This window comes from Tamandua tetradactyla, chromosome 18 (assembly GCF_023851605.1).
Source record: "Tamandua tetradactyla isolate mTamTet1 chromosome 18, mTamTet1.pri, whole genome shotgun sequence".
In the NCBI taxonomy this organism is placed as follows: Eukaryota; Metazoa; Chordata; class Mammalia; order Pilosa; family Myrmecophagidae; genus Tamandua; species Tamandua tetradactyla.
In genome coordinates, this window is record NC_135344.1 from 41,180,062 (window position 1) to 41,196,920 (window position 16,859).

Consider the following 16,859-nt stretch of genomic DNA (forward strand, 5'->3'; position numbering starts at 1 on the left):
GGAAAGTTTTATCAAAAAGCCAGCTTGTTGAAATTAAAATTAGTTTTTCAGGTTGGTGAAGGCAATTCTAATGTTCTCATTAACTGAGAACTAAAACTAACTTCATTTATTTATTTGTGAAACACATAAGTTAGCATTCTACTAACTATTCAGTATTAGGCATAGTTACCTAAACATGTTGGCTTCTTTGATAACCTCCAGTCTTTCAAAGGCTCATGATTATCAACATAATTATTGGTTAGTGCTGTCTAAAGAAGTGCTGAAGTTATATAGATAGTGGGATATAATGGGACAGTTTTTGTTGTTGTTGGCTTTACTGAATTTCTGAAACTAATTTGCTTTGTTATATATATTTTTTCCTTCTTAAGAGAACATATAAAAGTGTATATAGTACCTAAATTCACAACACAGAATGTAAACTTTGGCACTGGCAGATTCTATTGATGCCCCAAGAAACGAGAGGTTTGGGGAGATGGTAATTGTACTAAGCTCTATGGAAGTGAAAGACAAGGGCATGAGGGAATGCCTAGGGAGGCCTGATTTTATTGTGGTGACTGGCATAACTCAGATAAAGACCATAATAATATGGTCTTTATCTAATAATAGTCCTGATGATCTCAAGGCAAATAGTGGTGGTCATGCCTTGAGAATGCAAGAATTGATGAAGACAGAATTTAACTAGAATTTAGTGTCTGTCATTCATTCGGAGGTAGGCTAATCTGCTTATTCTGACCTTATTTATATCCATTACTATTTAGACTTCAGTTTTAGAATGACAATATTAACAATGGCGATGGCTATATTAAATTCTATTTTAGAAATATAAGACACCTTATTTGGAGGTTATCTGGTCAGATTGTAGCATGAAGAATTGTGATTTAAACATTCTTTTAAATTCACCCTAAGGTTACGCCATGCACTAGGGTCCCCCTAGATTCATTTTTTTAGTTTTTTTCAATCTTGATATTCATAGTGCTTGACACTAAGTCTGGTACACATTCAATGCATGATATCTGTATTCATTAGATTACGCCTTAGTGGCAAATGAAACTGAGCAAAGCCTAGTGGTTTTTCTACTGGTCTCAATTGGGGTCACATGTGTCTGCTGTGGATTGCTGATTAGCTCTACTTCAGGGGGTTGGCTTGCTGTCACTTGGGGAAGTGAGGGTGAATTCCTATATGTCTCTCATCATCCAGCAGACTGGCTCAAGTTTATTTAAGTGACAGGTCAAGGTTCCATGAAAGTGAAAAACTTGCAAAACCTTTTGAGTGGGGGCTTGGGACTCACAACACAGTGCCTGTACCAGAAAGCAAGAAAAAAGATCACCCAAACTCAAGGAATGGAAGAATAATCTCCACCACTTACCAGGGAAAACTACAAAGAATTGAAGTCCTTTTATTTGCCATCCATCATAGACTTCCGTGGCCATTATTATTCTCATTCTTCCCAAGATCATTAAAAATCTCATCCAACTATGGCATCAGGCCAAAGTCCAGGATCTCACTCTCTGGATTCTTGGCTTTGCTTTCTGAGATGTTCCTTTTCCATAAGCAGCAGCCCATGTTGGTAGTTGCTTTCTTCCCATATTGGGAGCCCAGGACTCTCTTCTCATTTTGAACAATTTCAGTCCTTTTTAGCTCAAGCTGGCAATGCTTTCATCAGTATAAGTCAGTCTCTTATAATTTGTGCAGGTTTCATTCCTTCTTCCAGTTCTTTGGGACTGAGAGTTTGGCTGACCTGACCTTTGGAGGGTCTGGAAATGAGTTTTCAGGTTAGTTGAAGACACGATGGATCAAGCATAGTTATAGTGAGAGAAATGGGAGCAAAGTTTTTCACTGTTGGAGGAGGGAATTGCAAATATGTTGAGGAAGGGTAATATTATAACTGGAGGTTGGTTTGTACTCATGGCATTATACGCATGTAGACTACATACACATATATCCATATACAGAATTTTCAGGGTGTTTGTATAAATCATGAGTTTGTATACACACACATACATACACTTTCTAGCTCTGAGAGGAGTCTGGTAAAAGTGAGCACATCTGGCTCACAGATCCTAATCTCTAAGTACCTTTCTCAACTGAAAGGAAACACGACTGACCCCTTGAAAAAATGGTGGATTCCCAGGGCTGGGACAGAGGAAGTACAAGAGGGGCCAGAAGGAAGGAAGTGCTCAAAGAATGTTGGGACCATGCCAGGGGGACAGAAGTGCTAGCTTGAAGGTAGGCAATTTAACCACCAAAATAAGTCATATTTGGAATAGATTCTACAATAAAATATGACTGCATTAGAGTCCATATTGATTTAAATAAATGAATGGCAATGAATGAATAATTAATAGAGAAAGAAAAATTCTACCTTACAGTATAAAACCAATTAACAGATGCAGAAGGAATGGATTAGAAAGTTACCATTTGGCCTCCATCATACTAATAATTGATTTAGGCAAGAATTATCAATCTATGTTAAAACTAGTAGGTGAAAGTGTGGTAAAGAACAGGGTATTTACATACTCTCAAAATATCTCCTCACAAAATTCTAATTACTTGTTAATTTATAAGTGACTTTACAATGGAGAAAGATGGGACACACTATTTTAACCGAATAATAAAAGTCACCTCCACCAGGAAAGCAGACAATTAGGTAGACATTATGTACCTCCTGATAGATGCCTGAGAACACAGAATTACTTCTATAGCATTCCTACCAAGGAACATACAAATTTTGGGGAACAAACTGAAACCATGGAGTTTTCTTCAAGGTAATTGGCCTGTGCTTTTTAAAAATGTAAAGGAAAAATAAAACTGAGGAACCATTTCAGATTGAACAAGACTAAAGATATGATACAGGGTGGGCCACGGTGGCTCAGCAGGCAAGAATGCTTGCCTGCCATGCCAGAGGACCCAGGTTCGATTCCTGGTGCCTGCCCATGTAAAAATAAAAATAAAAAATAAAAAAATAAAAAAATAAAAAAAAAGATATGATACCTTTTTATTTTTATACCTAAATAAAAAGCATGGTCCTAAGTTGAATCATGGACTTAAAAAGGTCATCACTGAAACCTGGTGAACTTTTAATGCAGTCTTTGTGCCTTAGTTTGCCAAACTGACAAATAACCATACAATGGGTTGGCTTAAACAACAGGAATCTATTAGCTCAAGGTTTTGAGGCTAGAAGTCCAAAATCAAGATGTTGGCAAAGCTTGCTCTCTCCCAGGGTCTGTAGTGCTCTGGTGTTGGCCGTCAGCCATGCTCGGGGTTCTTGTATTTTCACCTGCTGCCGCAGGCAATGTCCTCTCCTTTCTGGCTTTAGCCCACCACACTTTAATTTAGAAATGACATCTTCAAAAGGTCCTATTTACAATGGGTGGTTCCCACCCACAGAGATGCTGATTAAGATTAAGAAAGTGCCTTTTTGGGTACATCAGTCAATTTACCACACTATGGATTAAATGGTAATATCAGATGAGTATTTCTGATTTTAATGATTGTTATGTAGAAAAACACCCTATTTCCAAGAAATATATTGTACTATTAAGGGTAATAGGGTATCAAATGTGCGATTTATTTTTGAATGGCTTAGGGCAATATTACACATACACACACAAAACATTAAGAAAATTTTAAGGCAATATCTGCCATTCTTTTCTAGACAAGCTTCTCTACTTGGGCTAGGGATGAGGACCTGTGAACATTTAGGAAGGTAGGTAACTGTTCAAAGCTGGGGCTCTGCCAGTAAGAAAGAAGTAGACAGAATGACTGGCAGATACCACCCAATAGTGTCTTCCACAGTTACAGATCTTGAGATAATTTCTAGAGAAGATACAGATTTCAAAGAAACACCTGAGAAGGCAGACAACAATTCCTCCCCTTTTAACTTCCTCCTCTTTTAGGAGAGTAAGACTCAAGAGGGCTGGAAGGGAGGAGAAACTTCCATTCATTCCAGTATACCTTTTTGAATAGTTAGCAGTGTTACTCAACTGTGGCATGTCTTTTCAGTGGGACAGTTCATTCTTATGCGAGGCTGTTTTGGACATAACAACTGATAACCCCCCCATTTTCGAGTGCCCTTAGGGAGCCCTCGATTCTCTGCTCAAGTGCTTTGCCTTTTTTCCTGCTTGTTCTCTGGATTCTGGCCACACTAGCCACATTTTTGCTCTTAAATACTGTTTCCAGGAAAACTCTCTTCCAAGTGAAAGTGTAGCAGGAACCTGGTTTCATCTTGTTGGTTGGGTAATAAGACAGGCAATTTACCTTACTCAAGGGATGCAGACATCCTCATGATGGCCCAGTTAGGTAAGCAGTGGGCCTTTTCTTATTTGAAGCACGGTTAACTAGCAAATTGATTAATATTTTCCAGAATTCCTAGATTAGGCCTGAACACTAAAAAAGGACAAAAAAAATCTATTCCTGCTTTGCTTTTTTTTTTTTTACATTTTTGCAATATTTGGGGCTATTTAAATATGTAATTTTAAAGTAACCCATCAGGCCCGATTAACCTCTCCTCTCAATCCCAGGGTTGTCATTTCACTGAGGCCTCTCTGATCAAAGGCCAACTAATTAGAGGTGTTCATTCAGATTCTAACTAAAACGGCAGCTCTCTGCCCATCATTCCCTAACATTTAACCCTGTTTGTCTTCATAGCCCTTAAGACACATGGCATAGTTTCCTTTGTGTTTCTAGTACCAATCATAAGTCTGTTATGTACGGTTTTGTTCATGGATGGATCCCAAGCACCTACAGTAGTTGGTACCTGGTATAGAGTTGGTACTCTATATGTTAAATGAACCAACGATTGTAACTCGGCTTCTCTGTAATTCCGCAATTTCCTGTCTATTACTCTATTGGACAAGGCCCATGTCATTTCTCTAGTAGTAATTTTGTGACCCCTGTGCACTAGTAAATAGGGCTATCATTTGAAGAGGGGCATTACAGACAAAAAAATATTAGAAAATTTGTTACACATACATGTGCATGCACACACGATACCATAATCAACTACTTAATTGGAAAAACACCTAATTAGTTAAGAGTTTATGAAAATAAAATAAACTAATTTAATCCTTATGGCTCCATGTCCCTAAAAATGCTTTGAGGAAAAGCGGTCATTTTTAAGAAAACAATCTCAATTAAAATGTGCAATATTTGAAAGCAAGGGGTAAGGAGTATGGTATGTATAATCTTTTTTTTTTCTGTTATCGTTTTATTTCTTTTTCTGTTGTCTTTTTCTTTTTCTAAATCGATGCAAATGTTCTAAGAAATGATGAATAGGCAACTGTGATGATATTAAGAATTACTGATTATATAGGTAGAATGGAACGATATGTTAATGTTTTTGTTAATTTTTTTAATTAATAAATAAATGTTAATGGAAAAAAATGTGCAATATTTGCAGAACATAGTAAAGTGCCAAAAGCACATTAAAGAAGGAGAGAGCATTTAGAATCCAGAAAAAAATATCTTTGCCGATCTATTGCACCCACCCAAAAACATTTACTGAAGGCCTATGCTGGGCCAGGTACAAAATTAATAATCAAGGACACATAGATAAATTACAAAGGCTTTGTCAAGTTTTTCACAATAAGAACTGAGCAAGATAATGGGATACAGGAGGGGGCAAAAGAAATGCACTGAACAAAGCAAAAACACCCAAAATAACCATGCCTGGAAATTCATGTAGTGAGACTGTACATAAATATATAAAATCAGTTTTTCCTAAAATGTTAATTCACATTAAAGTTAAATCATATTGCATAAGTTATATGAAATTTTTTTTTTTTTTTTTTTTTTTTTTAAAGGAAAGACAGAGAGAAGGAAGGAAGGATAGAAGGAAGGAAGGAAGGAAGAAAGGGAAACATCTTTAAACATTTTCTTGTTTTATTGTATTTTGTTTTTCCGTTTTTTGTTACATGGGCTGGGGCCGGGAATCGAACCGAGGTCCTCCGGCATAGCAGGCAAGCACTTTGCCCGCTGAGCCACCGCGGCCCGCCCCTTATATGAAATTTTTGATATTGTACACATTTAAAATGTTACCAACAGCAACTGAAATTGAATTTTGTTATGTTATACACCATCAAGATAGATAAAAGTAAAAATGTAGGTAAGAAAACAATGTTACGAGGCCATAGCACTTCACAAAATGTACTCCACTTAGCTAGCATTTATGCAGTAACCACTTTTACTACAAACCAATCATTAGTTATAGATGTTCTGGTATGCATTTTTTTTCCTGGAGGATATATAGCCAGTACCCACCCTACCCCTTCAAAAGACAAAAAGGAGAAAATGGAATAAGGATAAAGCAAGAAATATTTGTTTTGGATCAGGGTAACTGAAACTTAATCATATCCTCTGCCCTAATGCATTTCTTGCCTCCTTGTTCCCTGCCACTGATCCATGGAATCTAAGTAATGGATAGGATGCTCACTGCCTCCTAAGGTTACTCATTTCACTTTTTTGTTTTAACTTGGCCATACTTTGTTCAGATTTCCTTAGTTTTTACTGAATGTCCTTTTTTCTGTTCCAGTCTCCTATACAAGTGTTATACATTCTTTATAGTGAAGTATTTATCATTCATTTTGGCAAATCAGTATATTACCTGTATTTGATCATAGAAAGTTCACTTTGCTTTTGAAAATTATCTGCAAAAACACTCGATGTTTTTTCATTTGAAATTCTGATTTAGAGTATGTGATCTACCTAAAAACCATATTACTAAAAATATTAGTAATTACTCTTATTCCTAAGGTTCTTAGTATGGTTTACTATTTTAATTCAACACTAGACATAATGCAAGGATATAAGTAAGCTACATCATTATTGTAGGTTAGCAGTTGTACACGGTTAAGGCTTATTTTACCCATGTTTCTACTGAATGATCTATTCCCCATCGCAAGACAAGTATGAGTACGTGACACGATAACACAACTCAATCTCTTGGAAATTTGTTTAATTTACGTTATAGACTACTGCCTGTGCCTTTGGTAATCCTGTTAACAGAAGTGGAAAAATAAAACATGACAAAAAAAAAAGGAATAAATCTTGTGTTCTTGGGATTAAAGTCTAATGGACCACACATCTACACATGTGCACACACTGAGGTCAGTACTATCACTACTGTTTCCGTGAGAAATAATGCTAGGAGAGCCTTTTCAAGTCTGTTATCACTGGAGTCTGACTAGCCCAACTTTAAATCCCAACTCCACTCTCACTAGCAGCCTAATCTGAAGAAAATAACTACCTTAAACTTCAGTTACCTCAACAGGAAAATTAGGAGACACACCTAAGAGGAATGTTATAAAGAATGAGATAAGCTGCATGATGCAATAAGCATAGTTGACATGTAATACTAAGTCCTTAAATAATATTGACTGCTACTATTACAATATATATATCCAGCTGAAAACTCCATAATGCAAATGAGCTAGGGAACACTGAACCCTAGTATATGGAGAATAGCACATCAGGTTGTACTATTCCTTTAATTAGGAACTGTAACCATACCTTTCTTTCTTTCCCAGAGTCTCACTTTCAGCTAATGCCATCCCCATTCTGTCCCTGACTCAGAAATCTCACTCTGACTACTTACTGTGTATCACACTTTCTAATTAAAACAATATGACCTCACAATACATTTCTCAAGCTCAACAGACACATTGTCCTGGAAACAATAGAGAATTTGCCAAATAATTCACATAGCAATGACAATAAAGAAAAATATAGACTACACTGTGATGGTAGAGCTCTAAATGAAACAATGGTATCTGGGGAAATAGTATGTTGCTTTTGAGACTGCTAAATCACTTTTCTTTCTAGTTTAGGCTCAGTATTTATAGCTAAAATACTCCCAGAAAATCAAAGTCACTGCCATCCTTCTCACAGATGCTTCTTCCTCACTCAATACCTACCTTCGTTCCTTGGAAACTCTTATAGTTCTTATCAAGGTTGCTTTGAATACGAGGTTACTGAAGATCAACCCTCCTCACTAATTGTTAGCTCTTATATTTATAAACAAGCTATTATCTACACAGTAAGATGAAAGTTTTTCCCTTACAATTAATCAAAGCAGGGGTCAGCAAACTACTTTGACCACGCCCATTCATGTACGTATTGTCTATGGCTGTTTCTGCATTCTAACAGTAGAGCTGAGTTGTAGGAAAAGTGTGCCAACCCCTGAAATAACACACACAAGTAAAAAATAAAAATTATACTACCTGCTATTTAAAAAGTATTAATAATTATGGGCATTCAGGAGATGGAGAAAGAGGTCACTTTCAAGAGGGCCAACAAAGGCTTTGGAGGAGATGCTAATAGAAATAGGGTTAAAATGAGAGACTAAACAGGGATGTGGGTTTAAGACGATTAGCAAATGTCTTTTATCTTCACTTTTTTTAAATTTGTTTTATACAAATTACATTCCATATGCTCTATGACTTCTCTTGATTCTATGCCTGTTTTCCCCCTGGTAAACCACTCTAAAGAGGTAAGCTCAGAGATAAGAATTTGGTGACAAACATTAGTCACCATGGAATTTTATGAAGCTATGCTATTGTTTAATGCTCATCTTCCTTCTTTACTGGCATTTGACATTTTATATTGATGTAGTACCCAAAGAATGAGATTTTTTTTTTTTCCTAAAACATCACAAGACTGTGAGACATGTTAATTTAAGATCATTCTTGTGCTGTTCAATTTATTTGTGGACATTCCCTTTCCCCAAAGTTCTAAGACGCAAAAAAAACTATATGGAATAGTATGACTTATAGGCTTTTAAAAGGAAAACAAAATATTCACTTAAGCTGCTGAGAACTAAGTTTGCATCAAAAAAGAATTTATTATAGAAAACAATGTTTGCTTACATGAATACATAAAAATATCTTAGACTCAATACTTAAAAAGCTGCTGTCATGTTATTTTTTGGCCAGTTAACCAGATAATTACATTGTAAATACTACTTTACATACTTACAATGATGGAGAAATGCAAACTATAGTTTTCAAGACACATTTTTTGCGTTCTATGTTAAACATACTTATAACCTAAGAGAACTGTAATTTAAAAGAAAACAATTTACAAGAGGAAATGACTCTTGAAATAAAAGCAATATTTGAACTGTAAAATAAGCCATAACATGTAAATCTTTTATTTAAAAAATGTACATTAGGCAAAAAAAATCAAGAGATAATATTAAAAAAAACTTTAAACTGAGACAATAATTCAAAATCATACAAATGCTGTCCTGATTTAAAGAGATGAGGGAAAAAATAATGTTTTAAGCTTAAAGATTAAAATAATTTAGTACTTAAACAGTATTCCTGCGTATATCTTACATTATATTTGATCCTACAACAAGCTTGGCACTTCATAGTTTATTAACAATGTATTCATCTGAAAATATATACAATAAGTTAAAACAAATTTCTCAAGACCATATTTAAGAAATGACATCCAAGGAAACTGAATTCAGGCACCATGTAGCATTTAGAAAAAACAGTATCTTGAAGATTAAGTTTTCCCTTCATTGCTTATTACTCTGAAGTCTTCCTTATACACAGGTTGCTAATTCTTACGTAGTTTTGTTTACTGAGCCAAGCATCATGATGGGCCAAACGCAATTTCATTTTCTCCAGTACTACAAAAAATAAAAACAAAAACACAATACAAATGGAAAATATTATCATTAACTAATGACATACAAGAGGCTGTAAGGTTTAAATGCTTTGAAAGAGATGAACAAATAATTTAATAAAAAAAATCACTTGTAATTTGAGAACTTTTTTTTTAAAAAGACATTTAAAAAAATTACTTTGCTAAATGCCTCAAGATAACTGCAGTTAGCCACAATATAATGGATTCCTGAAGTCTGACTTAAGAATCAGTTTATATGAGAAAATATTAGGGGAATGAGGGTATTTGACGTAATTATTATATAAATATACCATAACTGGCAAAGCATCTAACACTAGGAAAGCAAAATAATACCACTGAATTCTGCAGTGATGAGGCAATTCATATTTTGAGTGGTACACTTAGTTCTATGAATGTCACATTTTTAGAAAGACTGATGCAGTTTATTCTACAGACCGCAAGCTATCCATTCCAGAAAAGATTTGGAAATCCTGGAAGAACAAATACGACATTCCGCCCAGAGAAGAGAAGTTTTGGGCCAACACAGTAATAGTGTTCAGTATTAATAGGGTATCACAAAGAAGTAAAAAGAAGCCAAATTTTTTAATCACTTATTTTGTGCTAGGCACCTCACAGTTACCACATATATAACATTTGTAAAGTCACACTTCATTATCATTCTCTCTCAAATTAAGTTTCAGTGAAATTGAGAAAATCCTACCCATTCATCTTAAAGGTCATTTAATGCAAAAAGAATCTGCCACAGTTAATGGTTTTCTTTAATGAATATTGTCAATAGGACTTTGATAATTCTGTTGGGTGAATATGCATGGAGGCATCCATACCTCACGTGCTCATTTATTCAATTAAATATAAGAAGGCATTATCTTGTAGGAACTAAGGAGGCTTTTAATATGTAACAAAATTTTCTTTCTATAAACTTTATTACTCAGAGAAAAAGTGAAAAAAAAAAGTGTGTGCATGTGTATGGGTAGAAAAGAAAGCTAAGAAGCTTACTAATTGTAATATTATTTAAATGAGTAATTCTAGATGTCCTAGTGCAGATGCTATTATACAGAGTCCTGTATGTTTAAATTGGAGGGGAAAAACAAAGTACTAAATATATAGACCTATGTCTCAGCCACACTGAGAGACAATTCATTTTTTTTGGCTTTCTTACATGGCTGTTAAGAGTACTTCAGGGTATTTAGTTTTCAACCTTATAAGAACTGTGAATCAAGTAATTAAGTAAACCAAGATTAAAACTAGTAAGGATTCCATGTAACTTTAGTTTGACATATAAGAGAGAATATGAGAGGAGAAAGGAGTTCAGTATGCAAAGAGCAATCAGCTTTCCAAGTCATTTTATATAAACAGTTCTAAAAAGCACAAATAGAATAGGAGGCAAGAGCGTGTCAGCAAAAACAAAAACAAAAATTGTAAAGTTGGTAAAATTAAGTAATGTTAAACAGACACACACACACACACACACACACAAAAGATATATATATATATCTTTTAGTCCTAGTAATGCTTTTAAGCATTATTTTGCAGCTACAAGCGCATGTTTCTGTCACAGCTAAAGACTAAATGTCACTTAATTGTGAAGCAGGAAATAATATTGATAAATTAATGAACTAGGGTTTAAAATATGGACATTTCCATATTAAGGCCAATTGCCTGTTTTAGAAAATAGTGTGTCTTGACTAGAAGATTAAGATGGACTTTATCTCTACTGATCTGTTCACTTACAATCAAGACCCAGAACAAATTATACTTCTAGGCATAAGGACTTCAGACAAAACTATTAAAGGAAAAACATAATTAAAATTCTTGTGCACAATAATTTTCTTTTTTCACGATGGGTATTAGCTGAATAAGACCCTTTAAGACTCCTAAACAAAGCTGGCTTCCTTACTGTTATTTAAAAAGATCAAGTGTCAAACTTCACAAATAAAACTATGTTTCAATATATTTGGACAGATACAGTAACAGCTATAAGTGTATAGAAACATTTACATTATCACATTTACTAATATTACAAAAGCTTAAAAGGCAAGTCAAAATTACTCTGGCTCTCCAAAATAGTGACTTTCAAATAACAGAAACAAATGGAAAGGTTAACTACTGATTTCCAGATTGTCCAAAGGCAATATAAGTCTACATACAGGCATACTAAGATGTGTTTTTGTATACACGGGACACAGGCAATGTTTACAGTGTAAACAGGGTAATAAATGGAGAAATGGGCTTGAATGGTCTTAGTTTCTCAATTCACTGATCTAGAGGGTAGCTTCTAAAAAGTATGAACTATGGCAGTTACAGTGGAAACAACCTTCACAGGGATTAGGTGTTAAATTCACAAGAAAAAGGCAAAACATTGGAGGCAGGCATCTCTTACAAAGTTGAAAATAGTAACCTTTCAAAAGATAGATGATAAAGACTGAGATGGGAAAATCTAGGAATGCCTAGAGTGTGCAATGATAGTGACTAAATGTACACAATAAAAAATGTTCTTGCATGAGGAAGAACAAAGGAATATCAATAGTGCAGGGTGCTGAAAATAGATGGTAATTCATATTTTAAAACTTTAACTTATGTGTGAGACTAAAGCAAAAAAAAGTTTATTTTTATAAAATTTATATTTTGATTAGTGCATTTCCTAATTTAACTTATACAGACAGTTGAAATGAACACTATAAGTACATGGAACCTTGAATAGGGCATCAGATTTTGTAGGTTTGTCCAGAGTGATGCCCCAATAAATTCCAGAGAGATTTGAACATGAATGAAAAAGTATTTGCAAAGTCACCTTGGGGAATGATGAGAAAGAGGGAAATTCAACTTCCCCATTTGGAGAAGGCCTGATATTCTTTGCAAGCAGAAAGACAACCAAATCAAGTCCCTATGATACTTAATCCTGCAAAGGATAGACTAATTAGGCCCAAGAGTCACCACCAGAGAACCTCTTTTGTTGCTCAGAGGTGACCTATCTCTCTCTCAGCCAACATGGCAAGCAAACTTACTGCCTTCCCCCTCTCTATGTGGGACATAACTCCTAGGGGTGTAAACCTCCCTGGCAACATGGGACAGTAATACTAGAATGAGCTGGGACTCAGCATCAAGGGATTGAGAAAACCTTCTTGACCAAAAGAGGAAGAGAGAAATGAGACAAAATAAAGTGTCAATGGCACAGAGTTGAGAGGTTATCCTGGAGGTTCTTATGCATTATATAGATATACCTTTTTTAGTTTAAGGTGTATTAGGCTAGAGGGAAGTGTCTGAAACTGTAGAGCTGTGTTCCAGAAGCCATGTTTCTTGAAGATAACTGTATAATGATACAGTTTATGTAATGTGACTGTGTGGTTGTGAAAACCTTGTGTCTGATGCTCCTTTTATCTATGCATGGACAGAAGAGTAAAACATATGGATAAAAAATAAATAAATAGGGTGAACAAATATTAAAATTAAAAAAATACATATTTAGATAGATGGAAATACTAGTGGTCAATGAGAGGGAGGGATGGGGTATGGTTTGTATGAGTTTTCTCTTTTCTTTTTCTGAAGTGATGTAAATGTTCTGAGAAATGATCACGGTGATGAAAATACAACTATGTGATGATACTGGGAGCCACTGATTATACATTTATGGAATGTTTGTATGCTAAGAATGTATGTGCTTGAACGTTCTTTTATCAAAAAAAAAAGAATATATTAAAAAAAAAACAGTAACCTTTCCCCACAACACAGGTTAAAAAAAAAAAAACAGAACAAAACCCATTTCTTTGATGGATTGCACACGGGGCCATGCTGTACAAAAACCAAGAATCTTCAATACTGAGAATCACATTCAGCATGATAAGATGTCATAGTACTTGAACAGGAACTTATACTTTTTGAATGCAATCTGTTCATTCTGCAAAAAATTCCTGTCTGATCCTATGAAATTACCAAAATTCAGTTAGCTAGATTAGTAAAAACCACCACCCATTCTCCAGACTCCTGTCAATCAGTGACGAGAAAGGCAAAAAACAAATGGGAGGAAATGGATCTAGATTTAGAACCAAAACTGGCCTAAATGATGATCTCTACATTTCTTATGCAGACAAGATTACAGAGCCCATTAATGATAATTCCGACGATGCAATTTCAAAAATAATGTGTTTTGTAGTGGGAAATTTGTACCACTAATAGGTGGGTGTTGACAGGCAAAGAATATTGCAGTGTTTAATATCTACCCTTCCTAAGGAACTGTATGACAGAAGAAAACTAGCCTTTTCAGCTTGTTAACCTAATAAGTATATCTGGCAATTTTCAGTCTTCTTTTAGAATTTCATTTCTTTTAGGCTGAACAACTACTTTTGTTAATATGCATCAGTCTACCTCCTTAAACAACAATAAAAAAAAGTTTTATACTTCATAGTAATTAACAGAAAAGTACTAAAATTAGCATAAATCAATTGGTCATACTGCATCCTTTTAACGCTATGAGTGATGAAAAAAACATGGTCATCAGAATTTTAGTGCACCTGTGATTATTAGTATCAAAACAATATATATACAGGAATTTGAGAGTTATCAAAGAAAAATAATTCCTGCCGAGATTAGTTAAAAAAACTGGTTTGAAAAGGCTTATATGAAGTTAGGACTTTATTTAGTATTCTTGTGTCTTCAGTGCCTCAGCAAGTTCCAATAAAATTTATTATCCTTAGGTTACTCTATTTACCCTTATTTTGATATTGTTTCAGGTGTACGCTGATATGGACACTGGAAAAATAGCCTGAACATTTTCAAGTTCATCTCTTAGGATAAAGAATATGGAGTTCTGGTAAAGAAGACTTGTGTTTGATAAGGTAGGAAACCCAACTTTTTATGTAGTTCAGACTCTTTATCTATAAATTGGGGATAATGCTAAAACTCATAAGAGTTACAGTAAAAATTACAGGATATTAAAAAATGAGAAGCAGTAGTTGAAATACAAAGTTCAATAAACAGCTCTTGCTGTCCCCACAGACTGTTTATCATTTTTTTAGTTTGTAAGCTACCAGAATGTGAAATATCAGAAATGGAGCAGCTTTTAAAAATGGAATTTAGTAAGTTACATGTTTACAGTTCTGAGTATACAAAAATGTCCCAACTAAGGCCTTCTTAATTCGACAAAGGCCAGCTGGTCAGCAACACCTCTGTTAGCTGGGTAGTCACGTGGCTGGCATCTGCTGGTCCCTTGCTCCTGGGCTCCATTGCTTTCAGCCTCTGTTCCTGTGGGGGTTCCTCACGTTGCTTCTCCAGGGCTGCCTTTCATCTCTTAGCTTCCCTGGGCTCTCTCCAGGTTCTGAGTTAATATTTCATGGTGATATCTGCTGAGCTCCAAGCATCTGCAAACATCTGTGTCTGTTCTCTGTCAGCTCTACCCTTAAGTTTCTGTCAGCTCTGCCATCTCTGGCTTTCTCCAAAATGTTTCCTCTTTTAAAGGAATCCAGTAAACTAATAAAGACCCACCTGCAATGGGTGGAGTCACACCTCCATCTAACCCAGCTAGGCATACCATGTTTCTGTGCAGATAATCTAATCAAAAGTTACAACCTACAATGTTGAATCAGGATCAAAAGAAACAGCTGCCCCTCTCTCCGCAAAATCAGATCAAGATTAAAACATGGTTTTCCTGGGGTATGAAATAGATTCAAACTGGCACATCATTATAAAATGGAGAGCTGAGAGATCTAAAACTGTTTAGCTACACAGAGCCATTCTGTACTTTAGACCTCCACTTTTACCAGTCTAGAAGGATGATGAGGAGGCATCATCCAGTTAGCTTTGATCTTCTCTTAATTTCATGATGCCATTGCCTTATTTTTCTATACTATTTTGTTATTAAGAATCTATGCTAATTTTAAATTTTAAATAAATTTTAAATTTAAGATTGTAAGCTTTTATAGCAGTCCCATTTAGTCTGGAGTGGTAATGGCTACTTCTGGATTTTGAGCTGCTTCATATATGTATAATCTGGTATTTAGAGATACGAATGAAGCTGATCAGGTTGGGATTGAGGTAATTCAGAACACAGGGATAAGGAAGACATTGCCTGTATTTTAGGACTTTATCTACTCTTTGGGACCAGAGGAAGAAAGTTTTATTTTGTCCAGATCCTAGGTTTTCTGAAGCATATAATCTAACTCAACCTGTCTGGATAGATCATTTAAATAATTCAAACACAGGGAGCCCAGAAAAAGAATGAGAACCTTTAATCCTGTAGAGCTTAATGAAATACCTGGATATATGACAGAGAATATTAAACAGATACTATTAAGCAGATAATTTCTCAAGGGACTCAGAGTCCCTTGAGAAATGGGAGAAAAATTATGGAACTTTACCACTGGGAAAACCCTGGATACTGTGTCAAATATTAGGGGACACCCAAATCAATAGGCCAAGCCTTTGATCTTGAGGCTTGCTCTTGTGAAGCTTATGTATGTAGCAGAGGAGTTTAGCCTATCTATAAGTATGCCTAAGAGCCACTGCCAGAGGACCTCTTTTGTTGCTCAGATGTGGACTTTTTCTCTCTAAGCCCATCTCTACAAGTGAAACCATTGCCCTACCTGCTATGTGGGATATGACATACAGGGCTGAAAGTCTCCCTGGTAGTGTTGGGGATGAGCCTGGCCCTGGCACTGTGGGATCAACAAAGCCATCCTGACCAAAAGAAGGAAAAGAAGTGTAACAAATAAGGTATGAGTGGCTGAGAGAATTCAAAGAGAGGCTACACTGGAGGTCACTCTCACGCATGCTTCAGTTAGACATTTACCTACTGTAATTTTCCAAACCCCAACCAAAATCATCCCTGCCTATCCTATAGAAAACCTAGGGCATTATACAAGATTCTACAAAGGTTCCATGCACTAGGGTATCTCTCCAAAACCTACAATCTCCAGATGGGTCCCTGGGCCAGATAAGTCCTGAAATGCAGAGGGGCCAGCCTTCCAGAACATCAACTAGTTGCATCCCCTATCCCATATATCAACAGCCCCTTCCAAAATGAAAAAGTTAGAATGGGCATAGCCCAAATACCCCTAAAGAGTGGGAGAAAGATCAAAGGTAATGGTGGAGTTACACAAAGAAGGTCAGTTTGACAATAAGTATGAGTGCTAAAATATTATAGTGATATTTCTTTTAGCCTCAGTACCTTAGAGCAGCTAGAAATAAAAATCTAAAATTGTGGAATTGTAACCCAT

At 35.5% G+C, this 16,859-nt stretch overlaps 1 protein-coding gene across 2 annotated transcripts in view; it reads right to left on the minus strand.

Annotated features, from left to right (window-relative positions):
• Window positions 1-8,812: 8,812 nt before the first annotated feature.
• The window catches only part of PIK3C3 (phosphatidylinositol 3-kinase catalytic subunit type 3), a 173,477-nt gene continuing 165,430 nt past the window's right edge, over window positions 8,813-16,859 (minus strand). For both annotated transcript variants that reach the window (XM_077135585.1, XM_077135584.1), the window contains exon 25: window positions 8,813-9,634. In XM_077135585.1, the coding sequence (XP_076991700.1) occupies window positions 9,620-9,634 (15 nt within the window). In that variant the 3' untranslated portion in view covers window positions 8,813-9,619. The remainder of the gene's footprint in view (window positions 9,635-16,859) is intronic.